The following is a 19,264-nucleotide window of genomic DNA, read 5'->3' as shown; positions in this document are numbered from 1 at the left end:
TGGTCAGCTGCCCCATGTAAGGCCACAGACTGCATTCCTTATTGTACTTCATGCCCTTGAACCTATGAACCATGAACCTTTGGGCTGCGAAATTAGACTATATAGATGGGTTAAAGCAAACCTATCACTGTCATCAGGAAAGCAGCTCAAAAGTGATCCTTGTTAAATCCAGTAGACATGCAGTAGGATGAAAAGACAAAAAGGCTTAGGACACAGCTTTACAGGGAACTCTCAAAATCTATGGTTGTCTTTATCCTGCCAGACTTCACTAGTGTGAATCAAAATATCAAGCAGAGTTTTAAAAAGGCCTACATTGCTTCTGTGATCTATATTGAAACAGTGATATTTTTTTCTCCCCGTACCTTAGGAGAAATCTCCCTGGAGATAGAGCCAAAGCTCTTGATGTTATGATCCCGCTGGTGCAAAGTGAAGGGCAGGTTGCCTCCGATATGTATTGCCTAGTTGGTCGAATCTACAAAGACATGTTTTTGGACTCTAATTTCCTGGACACTGAAAGTAGAGACCATGGAGCTTCTTGGTGAGTATATCGGATAAGATACTTGATAAATCCATGACATGAAAAAAATGGTTTACAGATGGGAGTGCTAAATTACTGTTATCCTGTAGATTGTGTATTACAAGTAAATCTTAGAGTTTATAGCTTCAGTAAACAACTTTGATGAAATTCATTTGATATGGTAGAGTGCATTGGGGTAAGTTGGATGAAAAGATACTTTGAGAAAGTAACATTTTAAAAAGATATTCTAAAATATAGAGTATAGCAACAAAAATATCATTTTTGGAGAATTTATAGAAGTTGATAGACATGAAGGAATTCTAGAATGTATGAAAAAATATATCAAATTTGTGGATGAGAAGATTTGATATTTTAAAGATGTTAGTTCTCCCCAACAGGGCTTTATGTGACATGACAAATTGATTCTAAAATTTATTTGAAAAATACAAAGGGCCAAGAAAAGGCAAAACAATCTTGGAGAACAAAGTGGAAGGACTTGCTCTACCAGATAACAAGACCTACTATAAAGATGTAATAATTAAGATATTGCAATATAAGTGTATGCTTAGACAAACACTGGAACAGAAGAGAGAGCCTGGAACAGACTGAGATGTTTATGAGACTAGATTTATGACAGTGCACTTCATGGATCAGAGTGGAAAGGGTGGACTCTTCAGGAATGGGACTGGGAAAATTTGTTCATCTGCTCGTAAAAATAAAATGAAATTGTATTTCTACTTTAAGCCGTGTTTAAAAAGTGAAATTCCAAGTGAATTAAAGACCAAAATATTTTTTTAAATACTTGATAAAAAAAATCTTTTAGAATAAAATATACAAGTTGACCTTGGGATAGGAAAGAATTTCTTAAACAAGGCTTAAAAATACCATGAATCATAGAATGAACAGATTGGGAAATGAGAGTGCATCAAGATTTGCTTCTATTCATCAAGGTTCTGCCTTTTGGAAATGGCAGAGTGGGTTCTATTGCCAGCTAATCCTACCAATTTTAACAATTATAAACTTTGGAAGAACACTTAAGAAGGAAGACAGTTTGAAAGCACTGGAGAGTGACTATAAGTGGTCAGAAACTGGAGAAATTTTGGTTCTTGGATGAAGGGTACCACATTGGGTAAGATCCACGATTTTCTCTTGGGGGCATTCTCCAATCTATAAGCCCAAGGACAGATAGAACTTGAGAAGGAAATCAGAGTCTTAATGGTCAGAGGGCTTAGTTTGATGCAGCCAGAGTGCCTGGAGATTGAGTAAGATATCACCTACATGAAGGAGCCACAAAGAGAGAGCCCCAAAAATCTGTGTATAAACTCTTGTTCAATTCTCAGCTGCCCCTGGCATGTGTGACTTTTACCCTAGGAGCCCAGGTGGAACACAGTAGCTAGAAGTCTTTGAGAGCTGAACAGAAATTTCAGCAGCTGCCCAGTGTAGGAGAGACAGACTTTGGAATTTGAACCTGATGTTAGAAGGGCTTCATGAGCAATCTGAGCTTTCCACTGAAAGTCCCGAAGGGCCACAGCACAGGAATAAAAAACTACATCCCAGGACTAAAGAAGTGCACTAAAAGTTAAGAGCAAAACGATACAGAGCCACTCTAATTAAACTTAAAACCAAGCCCCCATATGATCAAGGTAAACTACCAACAGTTTATTTGCCTGTTAGAGTAAGACCAAATACTCTTAAGAGGAGTATAACAGAATCCAAACTCTACAACGTAGCATCCAAAATGTCTAGTACAACATTAGAAACTACTAGATTTATAAAGAAATAGTTAAGTGTGACAATATCAATTGTTGGCAAGGATGTTAGAGGAAAGGTAGTCTCTCCTGGCTGTGGCAGAAATTTTTATGACCACTTAAAGATTTTGATAATATCAAGGCAAGTTGACAGGTAGCCTATCCTAGATCCAACAGATCTACTTATATACTCTAGAGAAATTCTTAAAGTTCTTCTGTATAAAACTTCTGACATGCAAAAAAAAAAAAAATCTTTAAAAAAAAGTTGAGCAAGGGGCGCCTGGGTGGCTCAGTGGGTTAAAGCCTCTGCCTTTGGTTCAGGTCGTGGTCTCAGGATCCTGGGATCGAGCCCAGCAACAGGCTCTTTGCTCAGCAGGGAACCTGCTTCCCCCTCTCTCTAGTTCTGCCTCTCTGCCTAGTTGTGATCTCTCTCTCTCTCTGTCAAATAAATAAATAAAATCTTTAAAAAAAAAAAAAGTTGAGCAAAATCAGCAAATGGCAGAAGATCCATGGAGTACAGTATCATTTATGGGAACTTTAAAAGCAATCATACACATCTAGTAAAGGTATATATGCAAGAGTGAACATCATAAATTCTCAATTCAGTATACTGGTTACCAGTGGGGATAAAGGAGTAGAAGGGAGGGATTCACATACAGCTGTAAGAATAATTACAACATTTCCTTTCTTAGCAGAACAGTGGGTATGTGGAAGTGTTGCTTATATTATTTTTCTGTATTTCTTAATATTCCTAAACAATTCTCTAATTTAAATGTATACATTAAAAGAGGTTGGCTTACCTCAGGAATTCCTCAGTGATAGCCATAAAATCTTTTTAAGTTGTGAAAGGGAAATCTTAATTTTCAAAATCTTGTATCATTTTAGCCACTGAACAAGGGACTGAAATTGGGATAATGGGTTACAACCGGGGAGGAAAACTTGGGGACAGTGATTTTCTGGATCCTCATGGAAAATTTTGGTTTAGACTTTTAAATTTGTATTACAAATTTTTAGTATAAGCCAGAGAGTTTTATGGTTTCTCTTAATCAGGTTTTTTTGTTTTTGTTTTTGTTTTTTTCCTGCCATTACAAAAGAGGAAAGCAACTATGTAGCCTTTTTATTACCGGATTTACACTTTAAGAAAATTCTGAGTTGTAGGAGAATTAGAATCTGGTATTTGGAAGCATTGTGTCAGTAGAAATGCTCTGATATGGTTGTGATAATGATATGCATGGGTCATCTTCACAAACCCGTTTCATGGTCAGTGAAATCAAATGGAAAACACCTCCTATGAAGATAGTATGTCGTGCACAGGAATAAAATAAAGAATTTCCCTATTTGAAAATCAAACAGTTTAGACTACTGTGAGCTTTCAAGGTCACATAAAGTTCAGTTAAGGAGCATTTTTTCCAGTTGTGTATTGTTTTAATTTTCTGTACTTCCAGATTTTGACTCCTTTTTTATGGTTCCTCTTTAGCTGAGGACTATTAACAGTCTCTCAAAAGAGCTTTGTGTCAAGGTCTTTGGGTCAAATTGAAGATGTCAGAATTTTTATGATTTCATTTTAAGCTGTCCATTAATTTTCTAGTAAGAGCAAGGAAGGCTGTTAGAGATCAAAGCCTTTTAATGGTAGGGCACCTAGGAGTTGATCTTGTGTCACTCACAAACTTATTTGGTATTAAAAGAATGTCACTTTTACTGTAGATTAGCTATCCATAACCTACCATTACTGTCGTGTATATCCATATATATCCGTTTGTCCCAAGGGTTGCTAAGAAGTTACCCCCCCCACCTCCCTTTTTAAATACGGTTGTTGTTTTTTTGTGTTTTTTTTTTTTCCCTACACCCTCACACTTGTAAAGCTTCTTCAGTATATCTTAATGTTTTGATCCAACTCCCACAGTGCTGCAAACACACTCATTCATATTGGTGTGTTGGCATCGTCCCTAACCTCCCTTCCTGTTCGAGCTGAGCTGTGAAAGCACATTGTCAAGGTGCTGACACAAGAGGGTGTCCCTGAGGTTATGAGACATCCTGCCAGATTTACCCAGGATTATATATGTCCTGAGTCATGGGTCCCACAGGGATGTTTCCACTGATTTTGTCTGAGCCATCATCTCTCTGAGTTTTCACTTGTAAGATGCCGGTTCAAGGCCAAGGAGAGAGATGTCATGGCAGGTAAGTCAGTCCCTCAAGGCCTCTTTCCATGGACATTTGCCATGGCCTAAATCATTTTTTGCTGGGTTGCAGAGACAGTGATGTACTAACCACGGAAAATTTAAGGACAGGAACTTTCACTCAATAGTATAAGAGCCCCCAAGCAATTGTGATTCGAGTGGCTCCTCAAGCTCTTTCTTCCAGTTTCCCATTTTAACACCTTTGATGAGTTCAGGGTTCTGCTCCGTGCCAGAGGGAGAATATGTTGCCCCCCTCTGAGCATGGAACCTGGTACAGGGGCTGTGCTGAGGCACTGTTTTACACCTGGGCGTGTCTATTTTTCTGAGAGCTTTTCCTGGGGGTTCAGAGTACAAAAGAAGGAAATGAGAAAAAAGTTGATGGTTTCAATTTTTTTTTTTTAGTTTGCAGAATTGTGATAACGTTGTTCGAATAATTTTTTTTTTCTCTTCTGCTAGAACAAACTTTGGTTGTTGAATCTTATCTGGGACAGAGACTGAGTGGTTTGAACGAACACATCCTGCTGATTTAAGTATAAAAAAAGACTAGTTCTCTGACATTTGATGTTTTTCATTGTCACTTCCTTCATTATTTTTGTCCACTGAAGCTCTTGAGGCTGGCTAAAATAATGCTGTTTTTTTCTACACTTAAATTTCTATAATCCAACTTAGGGTAGGAAAAACACCTTTTTGACCTTTCCATAATTAAACTGAGTTTAGCTCTTAGTCATGAAGAGGTTGTCACTTTTTATCATAGCTGTTCAACATACAGGTAAATCTAAGTTGGAGAAGGCAGTAATTGTGTGGGTCACAGGCTCTGGTTAGAGGATGCTTGGGGCTGCGAGAGGATATCACACAAGACGAGACAGTGATGCCTGGGGGGATACTCAGCTTTCAAAGTAGGAAATATTGTGACCCCAAAGCCTAGACTCACATCCTAAAAAGAGGCCACAGAGTTTCTGAAGTGACAGACTTAACTAGAATGGCCCAAGGAAATACTGTGTACTGTGACTTGGAGAGCCATGGAAAATTCATTGCAAAGATTATCTCCACCATTCCTTTGTTAACCTAATCTAACAAAGAAGTAACCACAAAACAGTCATGCTGAATTCCCGTGGAGAGTGGCTTACTTAGAACATTTTGTTATGTGCAGTATTTGTTTAGTCGGTGGAAATAATTATCAATCCCTTCAACTTTGGAGTTGACACAAGGTTTCTGTATATGCTGTTAGCTGTTGCAGACTTAGAAGCACCTTGTACAGAAAGCAATGCTGACATTTTTTCCTCCCACTTTACAACCAGCGCCATTGAAACTGGAAGAACTTAAGTGAATTTTTTGATGTGCTTTTACTAATAAAATCTCAAATCTAATTTTTCAGATTCAGTGTTGTTTTTATTACATCCGAGGCTCTCTTTCCTAGAATTTTCAGGAACAGATATTTCCAGGAATGTCTATACTGTTTTGTGGAAGAGGACTTTTGGGAGACTGATGTGAGATAAATACTGAGTCAACACTTAGAAACAGTGTGATCTTAGAAAAGATACCCTTTAGAAAATTCCATTTTCTTTAAAAATAAGGATAATATTTACCTGCAGGAATTGGAATGCTCTTAGGATCTTATAAGTAGCAGAACACCTTACACCGATGGGCTTCAACAATAAGACAGTGTATCGAAGTCCAAAAGTGAGGCTGGGTCTGAGTAGGTTGAGTCAAAAGCTTAAAAGTATCAGCCAAGGTCTGTGGCCTCATTATTGCTGTCGGTGGCTCTGCCCTTGGGCTGGCTTTCTTAGGCTTGCAAAGTGGCCATGGTCGTTCCAGGCATCAATCCAGTTTAGCTACACCACGGTCTGGAGAGGAAATGGAAGCCATCTTTTTCTTAGAACTGGGAAAGCATGCTCACAAAAACCTACCCCAGACTTTTCTTACTTTCCTCTTTATGCTTCTGGTATTCCATTATCAGCCCAATACTACATAAATCACTGGGAAGGAGGACAGGATTGTTACAACTCCAACTGGCTTAAACTTACTGTTTTGGGAGGAATAAATGCTCTGTTGTGAGAATTAAAAGAAGCAGCGTATGTTAAAGTCCTAGAATTTAGTAGGCACCTAGTACTATAGTTTTAGTGTAGAATATGTGAAAATATTTTGTATTTCTTTATATATTGTTACACTTATCCGCATTCAACATGAACACTAACTAGATGAAGTTTCCCTTTTCCTAAAATATTCCCATGTTTTCTTTCTGTTCTTCCTGCATCTAGCTGAACAGGTAGTTGATGAGGGAAAAATTAGAGTTTGTATATTTTTTACATGGGCCTTATTTAAATTTCACATGCCAGAGCTGTTGTGGGGTACCGTGGATAGGCCGTGCATGTTTGCCATTGTATTTGGTTTTAGACTTGATGGCATTCTCATTCTTAAGGGGAAATACGAAGTCATTTGCAGAAATTTGAAAGGAAATTAGGTGCTTGTACAATATTAATGTAATCATGTCTCTCCTGTTGTAATGCCAAAAAAGGTCCATAACCAGGAAATTGAAAGCATTCAGCCTGTTTTTAGCATTAATATGTTCGTTTATCCATAGTAACTTGCGAGAGGACAGACAGCTTTGCCTTATCAACTAATTTTCTTTGACGTCAGTGACAGTGCTATTCAAACAGTAATGTGTGCCTAATAACTACTTAGTTTTTACATTATTAATAGGGTTGGCTTTACTTTGGGTAAGTTATGTAACAAGCCAATCGACCTACAAATAGGACCAGTGCCCATTTTCCATTTGCCAGATTAGTCCTTTTTTTCTTTTTCTTGGCTTTGAGATATCTTTCTCTGTGTTATCTCCATTTCCACTACCCTCTGTGTCCCCCAGAGTTTTAGCTCACCATTCCCCTGACATCAGTTTTGATCTGTCCTTTATTGTGTCTGTTAGGTGAGTTTCCAAATTTTAGATGATTTTTAAAAATTTATTTATTTATTTATTTGAGAGAGAGAGAGAGCACAGCAGAGGGAGAAGGAGAAACAGGCTCCCTGCTGAGCAAGGAGCCTGATGTAGGGCTCAATCCCAGGAGCCTGGGACCATGACCTGAGCTGAAGGCAGACATTTAATTGACTGAGCCACCCAGGCACCGCCCCCCCACTATTTTTTTTTTAAAGAACTCAAAGCCTGAAGAGTTCGTAGTAACTCAGCATGACCCCTAGCTCATTGATGTTCAGATGTAGAGGGCTCCTAAGGGACCAGCAGCTCCAGGATGACCTGGAGACCCGGGTAGAACATACACTGTACCCACAGTTGCTTTATTTATTTATTTATTTATTTATTTATTTATTTATTTATTTAATTTTTTAAAAAGATTTTATTTATTTATTTGACACAGAGAGATCACAAGTAGGCAGAGCAGCAGGCAGAGAGAGAGGGGAAGTAGTCTCCCTCCTGAGCAGGGAGACCGATGAGAGGCTCGATCCCAGGACCTTAAGATCAAGACCTGAGCTGAAGGCAGAGGCTTTAACCCACTGAGCCACTCAGGTGCCCTCACAGTTGCTTTATAAGCTAGCACCCTGGTAAATTGGTTGCATGCCTTGGCCTTGCTTTAATGACACACCCAGCAAACAACAGATTGGATGAAGCTCCGTTATGGCCTAACCAAATTGAAATCCAGGAATGGTAGTATTCAGAATGTCGCTGTGGAGGTTCCTAATTGCAGCTAACAAGTACTCAGCACCTAAGGAGGGCAACTAAGGCTTGCTTTATGTAACTCAGTTGTCAGAGGGTTGAGTGAGAAAGCTAGATGTTTGCCAAGCATTATGCTGAAAAGGAAGGAGAACGTGGAAGAATAGGGCTGATTTCACTCAGTGAATTAAAGCGATCGTTTCCAAGCCTGGCTGAGCATCACAGTCGGTTGTGGAGTTTTTCAACTATGTGGATGGAGTTCTTTGCCCCTGGATATTCTGCATAGTGAGTCCATGTTACTGAATAGATTAACCACAACTGATAATATGCTTATTCTTTTTTTTAGTAAAGGTTAGGTTTTCTCCATATTTTGCTGTCACTCCCTTCCTCCTAAATCTTCACTGTTCTTCACGTCTTTAAAGATTAAGTTTAAAACCCGGGTTTTATCTGCCCTTCAGAGCTTCCCCAGATGTATCTCCCCCCATCTTCCCAGCCTTCTTAGAATATGGGGTTTACATTTTAATTTGAGAGCATTGGCAGTTATTGGAAGGGTAAGTTTAGATTGGTCATAAACATGTGAAAACAGTTCATTCTCAAGAGCCGTCAAATAAGTAATGTTAAAATCCCAAGCTAGGCTTTCTTGTTGTTATCAATTGGCAAAGATGGAAAGAGATGAGGGTACTCTATTTCGGCATGAATGCAATGGAAAGGTCTCTCTCCTACACTGCTCCTAGGAAAGTGAATTGGTAAGATCTTTGTGGAAAGCAATTTGGCATTATGCATCAAAAGCCTTGACATACTTCATGTTCTTTAATCCAGTTATGTCCTTTGGAAACTATCCTGAAGAAACAGCAGATACAGAAACAAAGATGTGTTTGCAGCAGTGTTTATCACACTGAATTTTATGGTAACAAAAAATTGGAAGAAACCTAAATGTCCAACCGTTGGCGAAAATGTTAAACGAAGGATAGCCTCCCATCTGATGGATTATCACTCATTCAAAATTGTGGTGATGGGGTTTGGTGATAAAAATATAGGTACCATAAAACTTACCATTTTAACTGTTTGAAGTCTAGTTCAATAGCATTAAGTACATTTGGCTTGCTTTGCAACCATCACCACTCTCCATCCACAACACTTCTCATCTTACAAAACTCAAAACTCTATACCCATTAGACAACTTCCCATTTTCCCCTCTTCCCAGCCCCTGGCGACCAACATTCTACTTTCTGTCTCTATGAATTTGACTACTCTAGGTATTTCGTATAGGCAGAATCATATGGCATTTAAGGCTGATTAATACTCTGTTTTATGTATACACCATATTATATTTATCCATTCATCCGTTGATGGACATCTGTCTTGTTGTCACCCTCTGGGCCATTGTGAATAATGCTGCTATGAACACTGGTGTACAGATATCTGAGTTTCCTGCTTTCAGTTCTTTTGGGTATATACCCAGAAGAAAATGGTAGTTTAAAAAAAATTTGATAGTAATATGCATCATGCCATCCAATCAAAATTTTAAAACAGATTATAAAAATAACATGATTCTCTTTTTTTTTTTTTTTTTTTTTAAAAATGTCTGTGAAGAGGAAAAGGACTGGAAGAAGATAGTTAGAATTTGGGGTTGTTTTATTTTCTTCCGACTTTTCTGTATGATAAGGATCATATACAAATAAATAGTTTGAAATGAAGAGAAGGTCTCCCCCCTCATCTAAATTGATGGAGTGATTTGGCACTAGTTTTCTTCTTATACTGTCCTGCTTTGTCTGTGAGTTATTTTATGAGTGATAATTTAAGAAATATCCCTAGAGATGCAAAGCATCATGAAATTCTAATTTAATTACTTTTATGTCTCCCAGAAAGAATCACAGCTGTTATATCACAAAGCAAGAAAAATGACAGCTAAATAGAGAGAACTTGACTTGAGTTCAGTTTCTTCTTTGATAGAAAGTAGATGCTCTCTAGCTAGAAATAATCAACTCAAGAATATTTCCTTTTTTCTTGACTTTGTTGAACATCTCAGTGCAGATGCAAAAAATGAGCTGTCTTTGTTCTAAAGACTTCATCACTCACTTCATAATCAAGTACTTGCCTCTTTTAGAGCTAGTTTGCAATCAGGTGACAAATACAGTTGCTAATAATAAGGCAGCCTTGAACAAAAATCTCTTGCTTTGGAAGCTCAACTAAGAAGTTTGCATCTTTTCAATGTAATAATGAATTGAAGAATGCAAAGTACTTACTTTTTCAGGTAAACATTTAGTATTAAAATAGTGAAAAAATCAACAGTAGTGGACATAACTTCATTCAGTTACTCAAATGTAGTAACTAGAATCCTCTTAAGATGTGAATATCTAATTTCATCCTCGAGATTTCTTTATTTCATGAAGTCGTCTTTAGTTTAGCTTACTCACCTCTGGCGATTTTATTTCTCTATAGATAGGTTTACACTATTAATCATTGTTTATAGATTTCTTTATGTAAGTACTTACATTCACATTCATTTATCCTCTTGCCAGTTAAATGGTGAAGTTTTCAACAACATAAAACTTCTTTGGGGGATTTTTATGGGCACATTCAACAGTATTGCTATATTATTCTTTTAAAAATATTAGTCTTTAATAAGATCAATCAACTATATTTTGTGACAAAATATATATAAAGAATATATCAATAGCTGTTTCTGTTGTATATGGAATATAAACTTTATCCTTGATGTAAAAACAGTTCTTCCTGCTTTTATTTGTCATAATTTTTCCCATTTCACCCAACTCCCTTTAACTAAAACACAAAAACAAAACAAAGCAAAAAAACCAGAAAGTAATGAAAAAGGACAAAAATTTTTTTGAGTATACACCAAGAGCTCAGCTTTGGAATTGAGCAGAATTGGGTCATGTTCCTACTGTACCATTTCTAATGTGCATGACTTAATATATCCAGTCTTTAGTGTCCTGGATCAGTAATCTTGAGAGAATCCTCTCTGCCTTAAAGAGTTGTCAGAATTAGAAATGCTATGCTTGAAATGTCTCATGCAATCCTTTGTACCTAGTAGGTACTCAGTAATGAGAGGCAGCTGTTACTAGTGTGTCTGTTTGGTATTGTTACTATTTGGTATTAATCACAGCTTTCTTAGGTGGAGAACATCATCTGTGCTGTGTCGTACTATTGTTAGAAATATCCTATCCCTGTTCATAGGTAGGCGATCTGTCCCACCCAAGACACCAGGTTTGGGTGTATGTCTTGCTTGTTGCTCGTTACCAGCAGAAGCTTTAAAACCCATGTTGTGGTTGTGCTGTGTATATTTTTCCTTGGTCATTTTTCCTGGGGAAAACTGCTCCTGCAGGCTGAGTCCCAGAAGGAAAACAATGTGGAGCAAAGCTGAGCCAACTAATGTAGAAATGTGGCATGAACAGGCATTGCTAGTTCCTAGGATTTGCAGTTGTTTGATACTGTGACACACTTACCCTAAAATGACTGCTACATCACCTTCAGCTAAAATGGATGCTTTTGTTCTTTCAACATCTATATGTTAACATCTATATTTTAACGTTATTTTAGCATCTGCATTTTAACAGTAATTTATCAAGTTTGAGTCTTAAAAAAAAAAAACAATGAAATGATAAAATATGTTTGGAAAATTAGCATCAAGGAAGTAGAGAATACAAATATGCCCATCATAAGGACCACCATGCTTGGTATGACTGACCTCCAAGTCAATAGGCATTTTAGTAGAGCATGAAAAAAGAATCATATGCTACTTCTTCAGAAGAAACTGTGCACTCCCTAAAAATAAATTAAAGGAATTTCTCATATAAGATACTCAATAGACAAGAGTGCAAGCTATATAAACAGTATCCTCAATATTTTCTGAAACAGTGAATTTCAGCAACTTTAAAATGTAATCTGGTGAAGGGGATATGCAGTGCATTAATTTAATGTGGTTAAAGGATGTAGCTTTCTGGGCATATGATTTTTATCAAAGTCAGGGTTTAGACTACTGAAGAAAGTTAATAGATACTTGAGTCTTCTATGAACCACTGTATTTATCATTTGTCTCAGCTTGGTTCTTGGTAAGAAATGGATGCAGACTTTCTTCATTCAGCAAGTATTTCATATTCATCTGCAATGTGTCAGGCATCCTGATGATTTAGGCATTGGAGATTCAGTAGCCAACAGGACTGACAAGGTCCCTGCTCTCATGGAGTTTGCAGTCTGTTGGGGGAGACAGATGATAGAATAAAAAGTAATTTCAGATTGTTATAAATTCTATAACAGATATAGAATTACACAGTTTTTTTTCTCTTAAATCATGTTACTCTGTGGTTTTCAAGAAAATTTTCCATTTTACCTAAGTTGCCATAGTTATTGGCATTAAGTTATTCTGAATATCATTTTACTTTTAAGGATTTTGTTTTGGGGGCATCTGAGTGGCTCAGTCAGTTAAGAGTCTGCCTTAGGCTCAGATCATGATCCTGGGGTCTTGGGATGGAGCCTAGCATCAGGCTTCCTGCTCAGCAGGGAGTCTCCTTCTCCATCTGCCCCTCCCGCCTGCTCATGTTTGCACTCTCTCTCTCCCTCTCTCTCTCTGAACTAAATAAATCTTTAGAAAATAAAATTTTAAAATATTTTTAAACTTTATAAAAATATAATTTATTTTTAAGTAATCTCTGCACCCAGTGTTAGGGCTTGAACTCACAACCCCCAGATCAAGAGTCACATGCTCTCCCAACTAAGCCAGCTGGGCACCCCTCCTTTTCGTTTCTTTTTAATACGAACAGGACCTATACTAATGTTCTCCTTTTTGTTCCCAGTAGTGTAGCATAAGAGTAGTTTATATTCTCTCTCTCCTCTCTCTCTTGTTGTCTGATAAGCATTTTTGCCTTGGAGTTTATCATTTTATTAATCTTCTCATACAGAAACAACTTTTGGCACTGCTGATTTTTTTTTATTATACTTTTTATTTCATTAATTTCTGCTCTTTGCTTTATTATATCTTTCCTTCTACTTTGGGGATAATATGCTATAATTTTTCTAGATGGGAGCTTATGGCATTGATTTTTCAACCCTGCTCTTTTTCCAACATATGCATTTAAAGGTATAAATTATTCTACATCCCAGAAATTTTGATATATTGAACTTTCAGTATTGTTCAGCTCAAATATCTTTTCATTATCAGCATGACTTTTCTTTGACCCCTGGGTTATTCAGAAGAAGGTTGCTCAATGTGCAAACATATCTTTCTTTCTTATTCTTTAGTTTAATTCTATTGCAGTGAGAGAATACACTCTGCATTATTTTAGTTTTTTGAAATTTGTTGATAAGTGCCTTGTGACCCAGGATATGGTGCACTGTTGTTGGACGTAGTGTTCCACATAAGTCAGTTAGATTACCTTGGTTAATCTTGTTGTTCCAATCTTCCATATCCTCATTAAAATTTTTTGTCTGCTTGTTTGATCATCACTGAGAGAAGCGTTTTAAAATCTCCAGCTATGAATATAATTTTATCTAATTTTTAGTCCTGTCAATTTTTGCTTTTATGAATCCATGTTAATTGGTAAGTGTAGGATTATAAATTTTTTCATTCCCTTTTATTATTATGAAATGTCCCTCCTATGTCTTGTAATAACTTTTGCCTTAAAGTCTTTTATCTGATATTAATATATAATCACAACAAACTTCTTTCAGTTAATATTTGAGCAATATGTCTTCTTGCATCATTTTACCTTCAAATTAACTGTGTCCTTGTATTTAAAGTGTGTCTCTTAAATGTGTATAATTGAAATTACCCTTTCCTTCCTTCTTCCCTCCCTCCCTCCCTTCCTTCCTTCCTTCCTTTGCTGTTGTTGTTCAGTCTAATTTGACAAAACTCTCTTATTTGTAGTGTTTGGGTCATTTATATTTGTTGTGATAACTGTTATTTGCAGTTATGTTTATGATCTTGCTATTTCTTTTCTATTTGTTTCATTGTTCTTTTTTCTTTTAGTCTTCCATCCCCCCTATTTTCTATTAATTTAATATTATATTTTATCTTCTATTAGCCCTTTACTAATACTTTTTATATTATTAGTTTAGTAGTTCCCTAGAGATTTCCATCTACATCCTTGACTTTTATAGTGTACCTTAAATTTGTACTTTATCACCTCCTGAACAAGGAAAGAAACTTAGGGGAGTTTAAATAATCAAGTTTTTGAAATGTTAATATCTTTTATATACAGTCACCTATTTACCCTTTCTGATGTTCTTTCTTTCTGCAGTTCAGTGTTTCAACTGGAATTATTTTTCTTTAGTCTGAAGAAGTACTTTTAGGTATTTTGTGTAGTGTGGATCTGTTGGCAATTAATCCTGCCAGGTTTTGCTTGCTTGAAAGCATCTTTTTTATACTTTTTCTTTTTTCCTTTTATCACTCTAAAAATGTCATTGCATTATCTTTTGGCTTCCATAATTTGTATTGCTAAATCTGTTTTATTTTTCCTTTATAGGAATGTATCTTTTTCACTCTGGCTGATTTTAGGATTTTTCTGTGTCTTTGGTTTTGGCATTTAGACTGTGATTATTTCATTTTATCCTAACTTGAAGTTTGCTGAGTTTCTTGAATCTGTGGGTTAATGTTTTCAACAGTTTGGTAGTATTTTTGGCCATTATGTCTTCAGATATTTCTTGTGTCCTGTATTCTCCCTTCTTTCTGGAGTAACAATAATACATATGTTGGATAGCTTAACTGTGTCCCATATGTCTCATGCTTTGTTGTGTTTTCCCCCTCTTTTTTTCTGTCTGCTTCCATTTAGGTACGTTGTATTGACCTATTCATTTCACCAACTCTGTCTTTTGCTCTGTCTAGTCTATTAAACCCATCCAAAGATTCCTTTTGATTCTTTTTTCTTAAGATTCTAACCCTCTATTGAAATTGTTTATCTTTTTATTCCTTTGTCCATCTTTTTCTTGATTTTTATCATATTTGTAATAATTAGTTTAAACTCCTTATTTATAAACTCCAGCATCTGAATTATCTCTAAGTCAGCTACTCTTGTCTGTTTTTGCTCTTTTGTTTATTGGTCACATTTTTCTGGCTTTTTTGCATGTCTCATAGTTATTATATCCCATATATTTTCTATTTAAGAATTTTTAAGACTGAAGTTGGTTTATTTTCTCTCACAGGAAGTTCTTCTTTCCTTTTTAGCCAGATAGGATAAGAAGATGATTACTTCAAAGAATGCAATTGAGTTGGGGGCACCTGGGTAACACAGTTAATTAAGCTAAGACTCTTGGTTTTGGCTCAGGTCATGATCTCAGGGTCCTTAGATTGAGCCCTCACAGGGTTCTGCATTCAGTATGGAGTCTGCTTATGATTCTTTCTCCCTTGGAGCGCCTGAGTGGTTCAGATGGTTACACCTCTGCCTTTGGCTCAGGTCATGATCTCGGAGTCCTGGGATGAAGCCTCACATCTGGCTCCCAGCTGCCCAGTGGGAATTCTGCTTCTCCCCCTCCCTCTGCCTCTCGCCCTGCTTGTGTGCTCTCTCTGTCTCTCTCTCAAATGAATAAATAAAATATTTTAAAAAAAAAGATTCATTCTCCCTTGCCCTTTGCCCCTCTCCCCCCTCCTCAAATAAATAAATAAGTCTTTATGGAAAAATGCAATTGAATTTAGTTGGTCTGGGTTTCAGTTTTGGTTGACCCAGTCTATCTTGATTTTGTCTCAGCTTTTGATTGAGAGCCAAACAGATCTCTATCTTCTTATCCCTGAGTGCTATGAGTGATTTCGTGTCTGCCCTTTGAAGTTTTGAGTTTAACTCTTTGTTCTTTCACATCATACAGCTCTAAAATTTGGCAATTTTTTTAGGGAGGAGACTGTCATATATTTGTTGCCAGCTCCTCTTGCTAGTGGCACTTTACTTCTAAGTCCTACCAGACTTGAGGAGATTTCACTCTGCCATCCAGCCTGCCTCATCTCCCAGCTGCCTATACAACCCAGCATTCAACAAATGCCCTGTGGAGAGGTTCCTCCAGGTTTCATTCCATCATGCCAACCCATGCAACTATCAGGAAATCCACTAGTTTCTCTCTTCCCTGGCAGAGTTTCAAATGGGAAGTCCTCTGCCTATGCCAAGCCCAACTCTCATCTTGTGGTCAGAATGAGCAAATGCCCCTGTAGAAGACAGAGCAATTCAGCTCATCTTGGAAGGGCACTTTCCCTCTCTGAAGCTTTATTTGAATGATGTTTTTAATTGTTGCTGCCATAGATCTCCAGTGTCTATAAAAATATATTTTTGAGTATGTATCCTTTTCCACATAGTTGTTACAGCAGAAGTGATGGCTTCTAACTAGACTACTACATCTACTTTGAAGCTTAAGTTTTCCCCCAGGCATTGAATAGTCTTCTATAATTTAAATGGTATATAGCTTTCAAACATTTAGAATACATTTTATTCCCTATCATACTTTATAATATTGGAAATTTAGAGTAGTTTTTCAACTTACAACAAATATCCTTGTAACTGAATTTTTGATTACATATTTGATGCTTTTCCTTAGGAAAAATTCATTGATGTATAATTGTTGTGTCAACAGGTATGCTTAATTTTTTTAAATTTTACAATTTTGATATATACTGACAAATTTTAGGCAAGAAATACTGTACTAATTTACTTTGACAGTGTGTGAGAATTTTTAATTCCTGTGGGTGTATATTAATAATATATGACAGGGTTTTATTTCTCTTGTAACACAGCCTACATGTTATCTTAATCTCCAGGAGAATCCAGAAAATGTTAAAACTTTCTCCTCAGTACTAAAGTCATTCTCATGGAATTCAATGAATCCTAGAAAAACAAATTATTAATTTTATTGGCATTCATATTTTGGTTAAAAACATATAAAAATATATATGTATACTATATATTGTAACATACAAACACATGTAAGTCAAACTTTTCATTTTGGTTGGTTTTGGCACATAGGAAGTCCTTAGTCAATTTTTATTGATTGGTTTGGGCATGTCTTGCTTTTTGCATTTTAACTTTAATATCTTTAAGAGAAATTCCATGTTCTTTGGTTTCAGGAAAAAGGAAAGAACTTATTTGTTGGAAAATATTGCATATGTTGATGTGAATTGGGAGAAAATAGAATATACAACTTCTTTCTTCTTCTATGCTCTTTGTAGTGGGATATTCTACTTGTCTCTGAACAAACACAAAAACTTCTGAGACTTAAATGAGTCTAAGATTTCAAAATCATGTCTTTCCTTTATATGACTATTTTTAAATATCAGTAGTCTGGGTGCATGTTTTTTCCATCTTAGAACTGGGAAACACCTGAACTTCTAGAGAGGTAAAAATGATTTTTGATCACCAACAGTGGTATACTTGGAAATTTTCTGTTCTTCCTCCCATGTTGTAATTATTTAAGCCAACTAGTTAAAATTAATACTTGCTTGACTTTTGTTTCCATTCAGAGATACTTACTCTATTTAAAAAGTAAGACCCGGCTTGCCTGGGTGGCTCAAGTGGGTTAAGCATCTGACTCTTGGTTTTGACTCAGGTCATGATGTCATGGGTAGTGAAATGAGGCACTGTGTCAGGCTCTGCGCTCCGCATGGAGTCTGCTTGAGGTTCTCTCCCTCTGCCCCTCTCCCCACTCACATGTATGCACATGCTCTCTCAAATAAATAAATCTTAAAAAAATAAAAACCTATTGTGCATTAAAAGTAACTGTTGTGCATTAAAAAGAGAAAAAGACCCTTAAACAGGTCACATAATCCTTAATATCCAGAAAAAATGTACTTTTTCTTTCCTTTTGAAGCTTAACTTGTCATTTTAAGTTATGGAAAATTTCAAGCATGTATAAAAGCCAAGAAGAGTATACTGTAATGCGTACTGCTGTGTCTGCCACCACTTTTGCTATTCCTATCTTTTAACAGTTAATAATTTAAGTGGGAATGCCTTTATTTTGGAATTGTAGTGTATTTTTTTCTGTATAACCTTTTTTTTGGTATCATCAAATCATCATTCATTCAGTATGTAGCCCTTAAATTTTGCTTAATTTGATTTTTTAAAGTAAAGATTTCGTTTTTCATATTTGTGTCAAGCAATTTCTAGCAGTCACCAGGGTGTTTATTTTCATTTTTTTCTTCATGCTCCAAAATGTGATAATATTGAATATTGTTGCCTGTTGAGCGATGGATGTAAGGAAATCCTTGGACAGAATCTAAAGTATCACCTTGAAAATACATGGATGTGCAAACGCGAAGTCTTTTCAGATGTCGAAGTGTTTTTCAAAGGTTGATATTTAGTTTCATGCATATTCAGAAAAGTGTTCTTACCCTCTGAGCCAGCATTAGCATGCACAGCCACAGTCTCTGTTTTTCTTAATGTCTTAGTGCAATTGACATTCTTTACTTCATTTCTGCATCACTCTTGTGAAACTCATTGTTTCAGTGTTTACCTAGATGGTCTCCTCTTTGCTTTGTATATTTTTCAGGCTTTTTTAAAAATCACTTTGAAAAATAGGTACAGGGTTCTTATGTTTTAATTACCACTGCTTACACATGTGAACAAACACACGCACACTCACACACACTCTCTCACATTTCTGGTAGATTGTTGAAAAAGAGGATTTTTTAAAAAGACAAAGGCTACTATGGTAAAGGTAAGCTAAGCAAGGGAATGCAGTGGAGGGAGGGCAAAGACAGGCAGAGTTACTTAAGCATTAAATCCTAATAGCACAGCACGCTACATTCTGGGGTGAAGGCCAGTGGAATATTTTTGTTTGCTCAGGCATCAGGGTTATGCAAACAGAAGCTGTTGCACACCCAGAGTTTCATGATTGAGGAAGTAAACTTGTACATTTTTTTTTTTTATTAGGTTCAAAAAGGCATTTGAATCTGAGCCATCGCTACAGTCAGGAATTAATTATGCGGTCCTTCTCCTGGCGGCTGGGCATCAGTTTGAATCCTCCTTTGAGCTCCGGAAAGTTGGTAATTGCCGCTTGATATTTTACATGGAAGTCAAGAAACTGGACCCAACTTGGTACAAAAAAAGAGAATCATTGACAGATAGACACTTTGCTTTTTAGTTCTATAGGTTTTCTGTTACCGTATCTCCTTGTTTAATGTTTCATATTATTGCGCAGAATCCTGATATTGTGATGTAATTTGGTTTTTCAT

General features: G+C 36.5%; 1 protein-coding gene across 3 annotated transcripts in view; it reads left to right on the top strand.

Annotated features, from left to right (window-relative positions):
• The window catches only part of MAP3K5 (mitogen-activated protein kinase kinase kinase 5), a 194,706-nt gene that overhangs the window by 82,424 nt on the left and 93,018 nt on the right, over positions 1–19,264 (top strand). For all 3 annotated transcript variants that reach the window (XR_004381165.1, XM_032844826.1, XM_032844827.1), the window contains exons 7-8: positions 368–538; positions 18,963–19,075. Coding sequence is in view for 2 of the 3 variants with exons in the window: in XM_032844826.1 (XP_032700717.1) it covers positions 368–538; positions 18,963–19,075 (284 nt within the window). In the remaining variant the exon portion in view is untranslated. The remainder of the gene's footprint in view (positions 1–367; positions 539–18,962; positions 19,076–19,264) is intronic.

The sequence above is a fragment of the Lontra canadensis genome, unplaced genomic scaffold, assembly GCF_010015895.1.
Source record: "Lontra canadensis isolate GAN:19392208 unplaced genomic scaffold, GSC_riverotter_1.0 scaffold156, whole genome shotgun sequence".
NCBI classification, from domain to species: domain Eukaryota; kingdom Metazoa; phylum Chordata; class Mammalia; order Carnivora; family Mustelidae; genus Lontra; species Lontra canadensis.
This window is presented reverse-complemented; position numbering and strand designations above follow the sequence as displayed.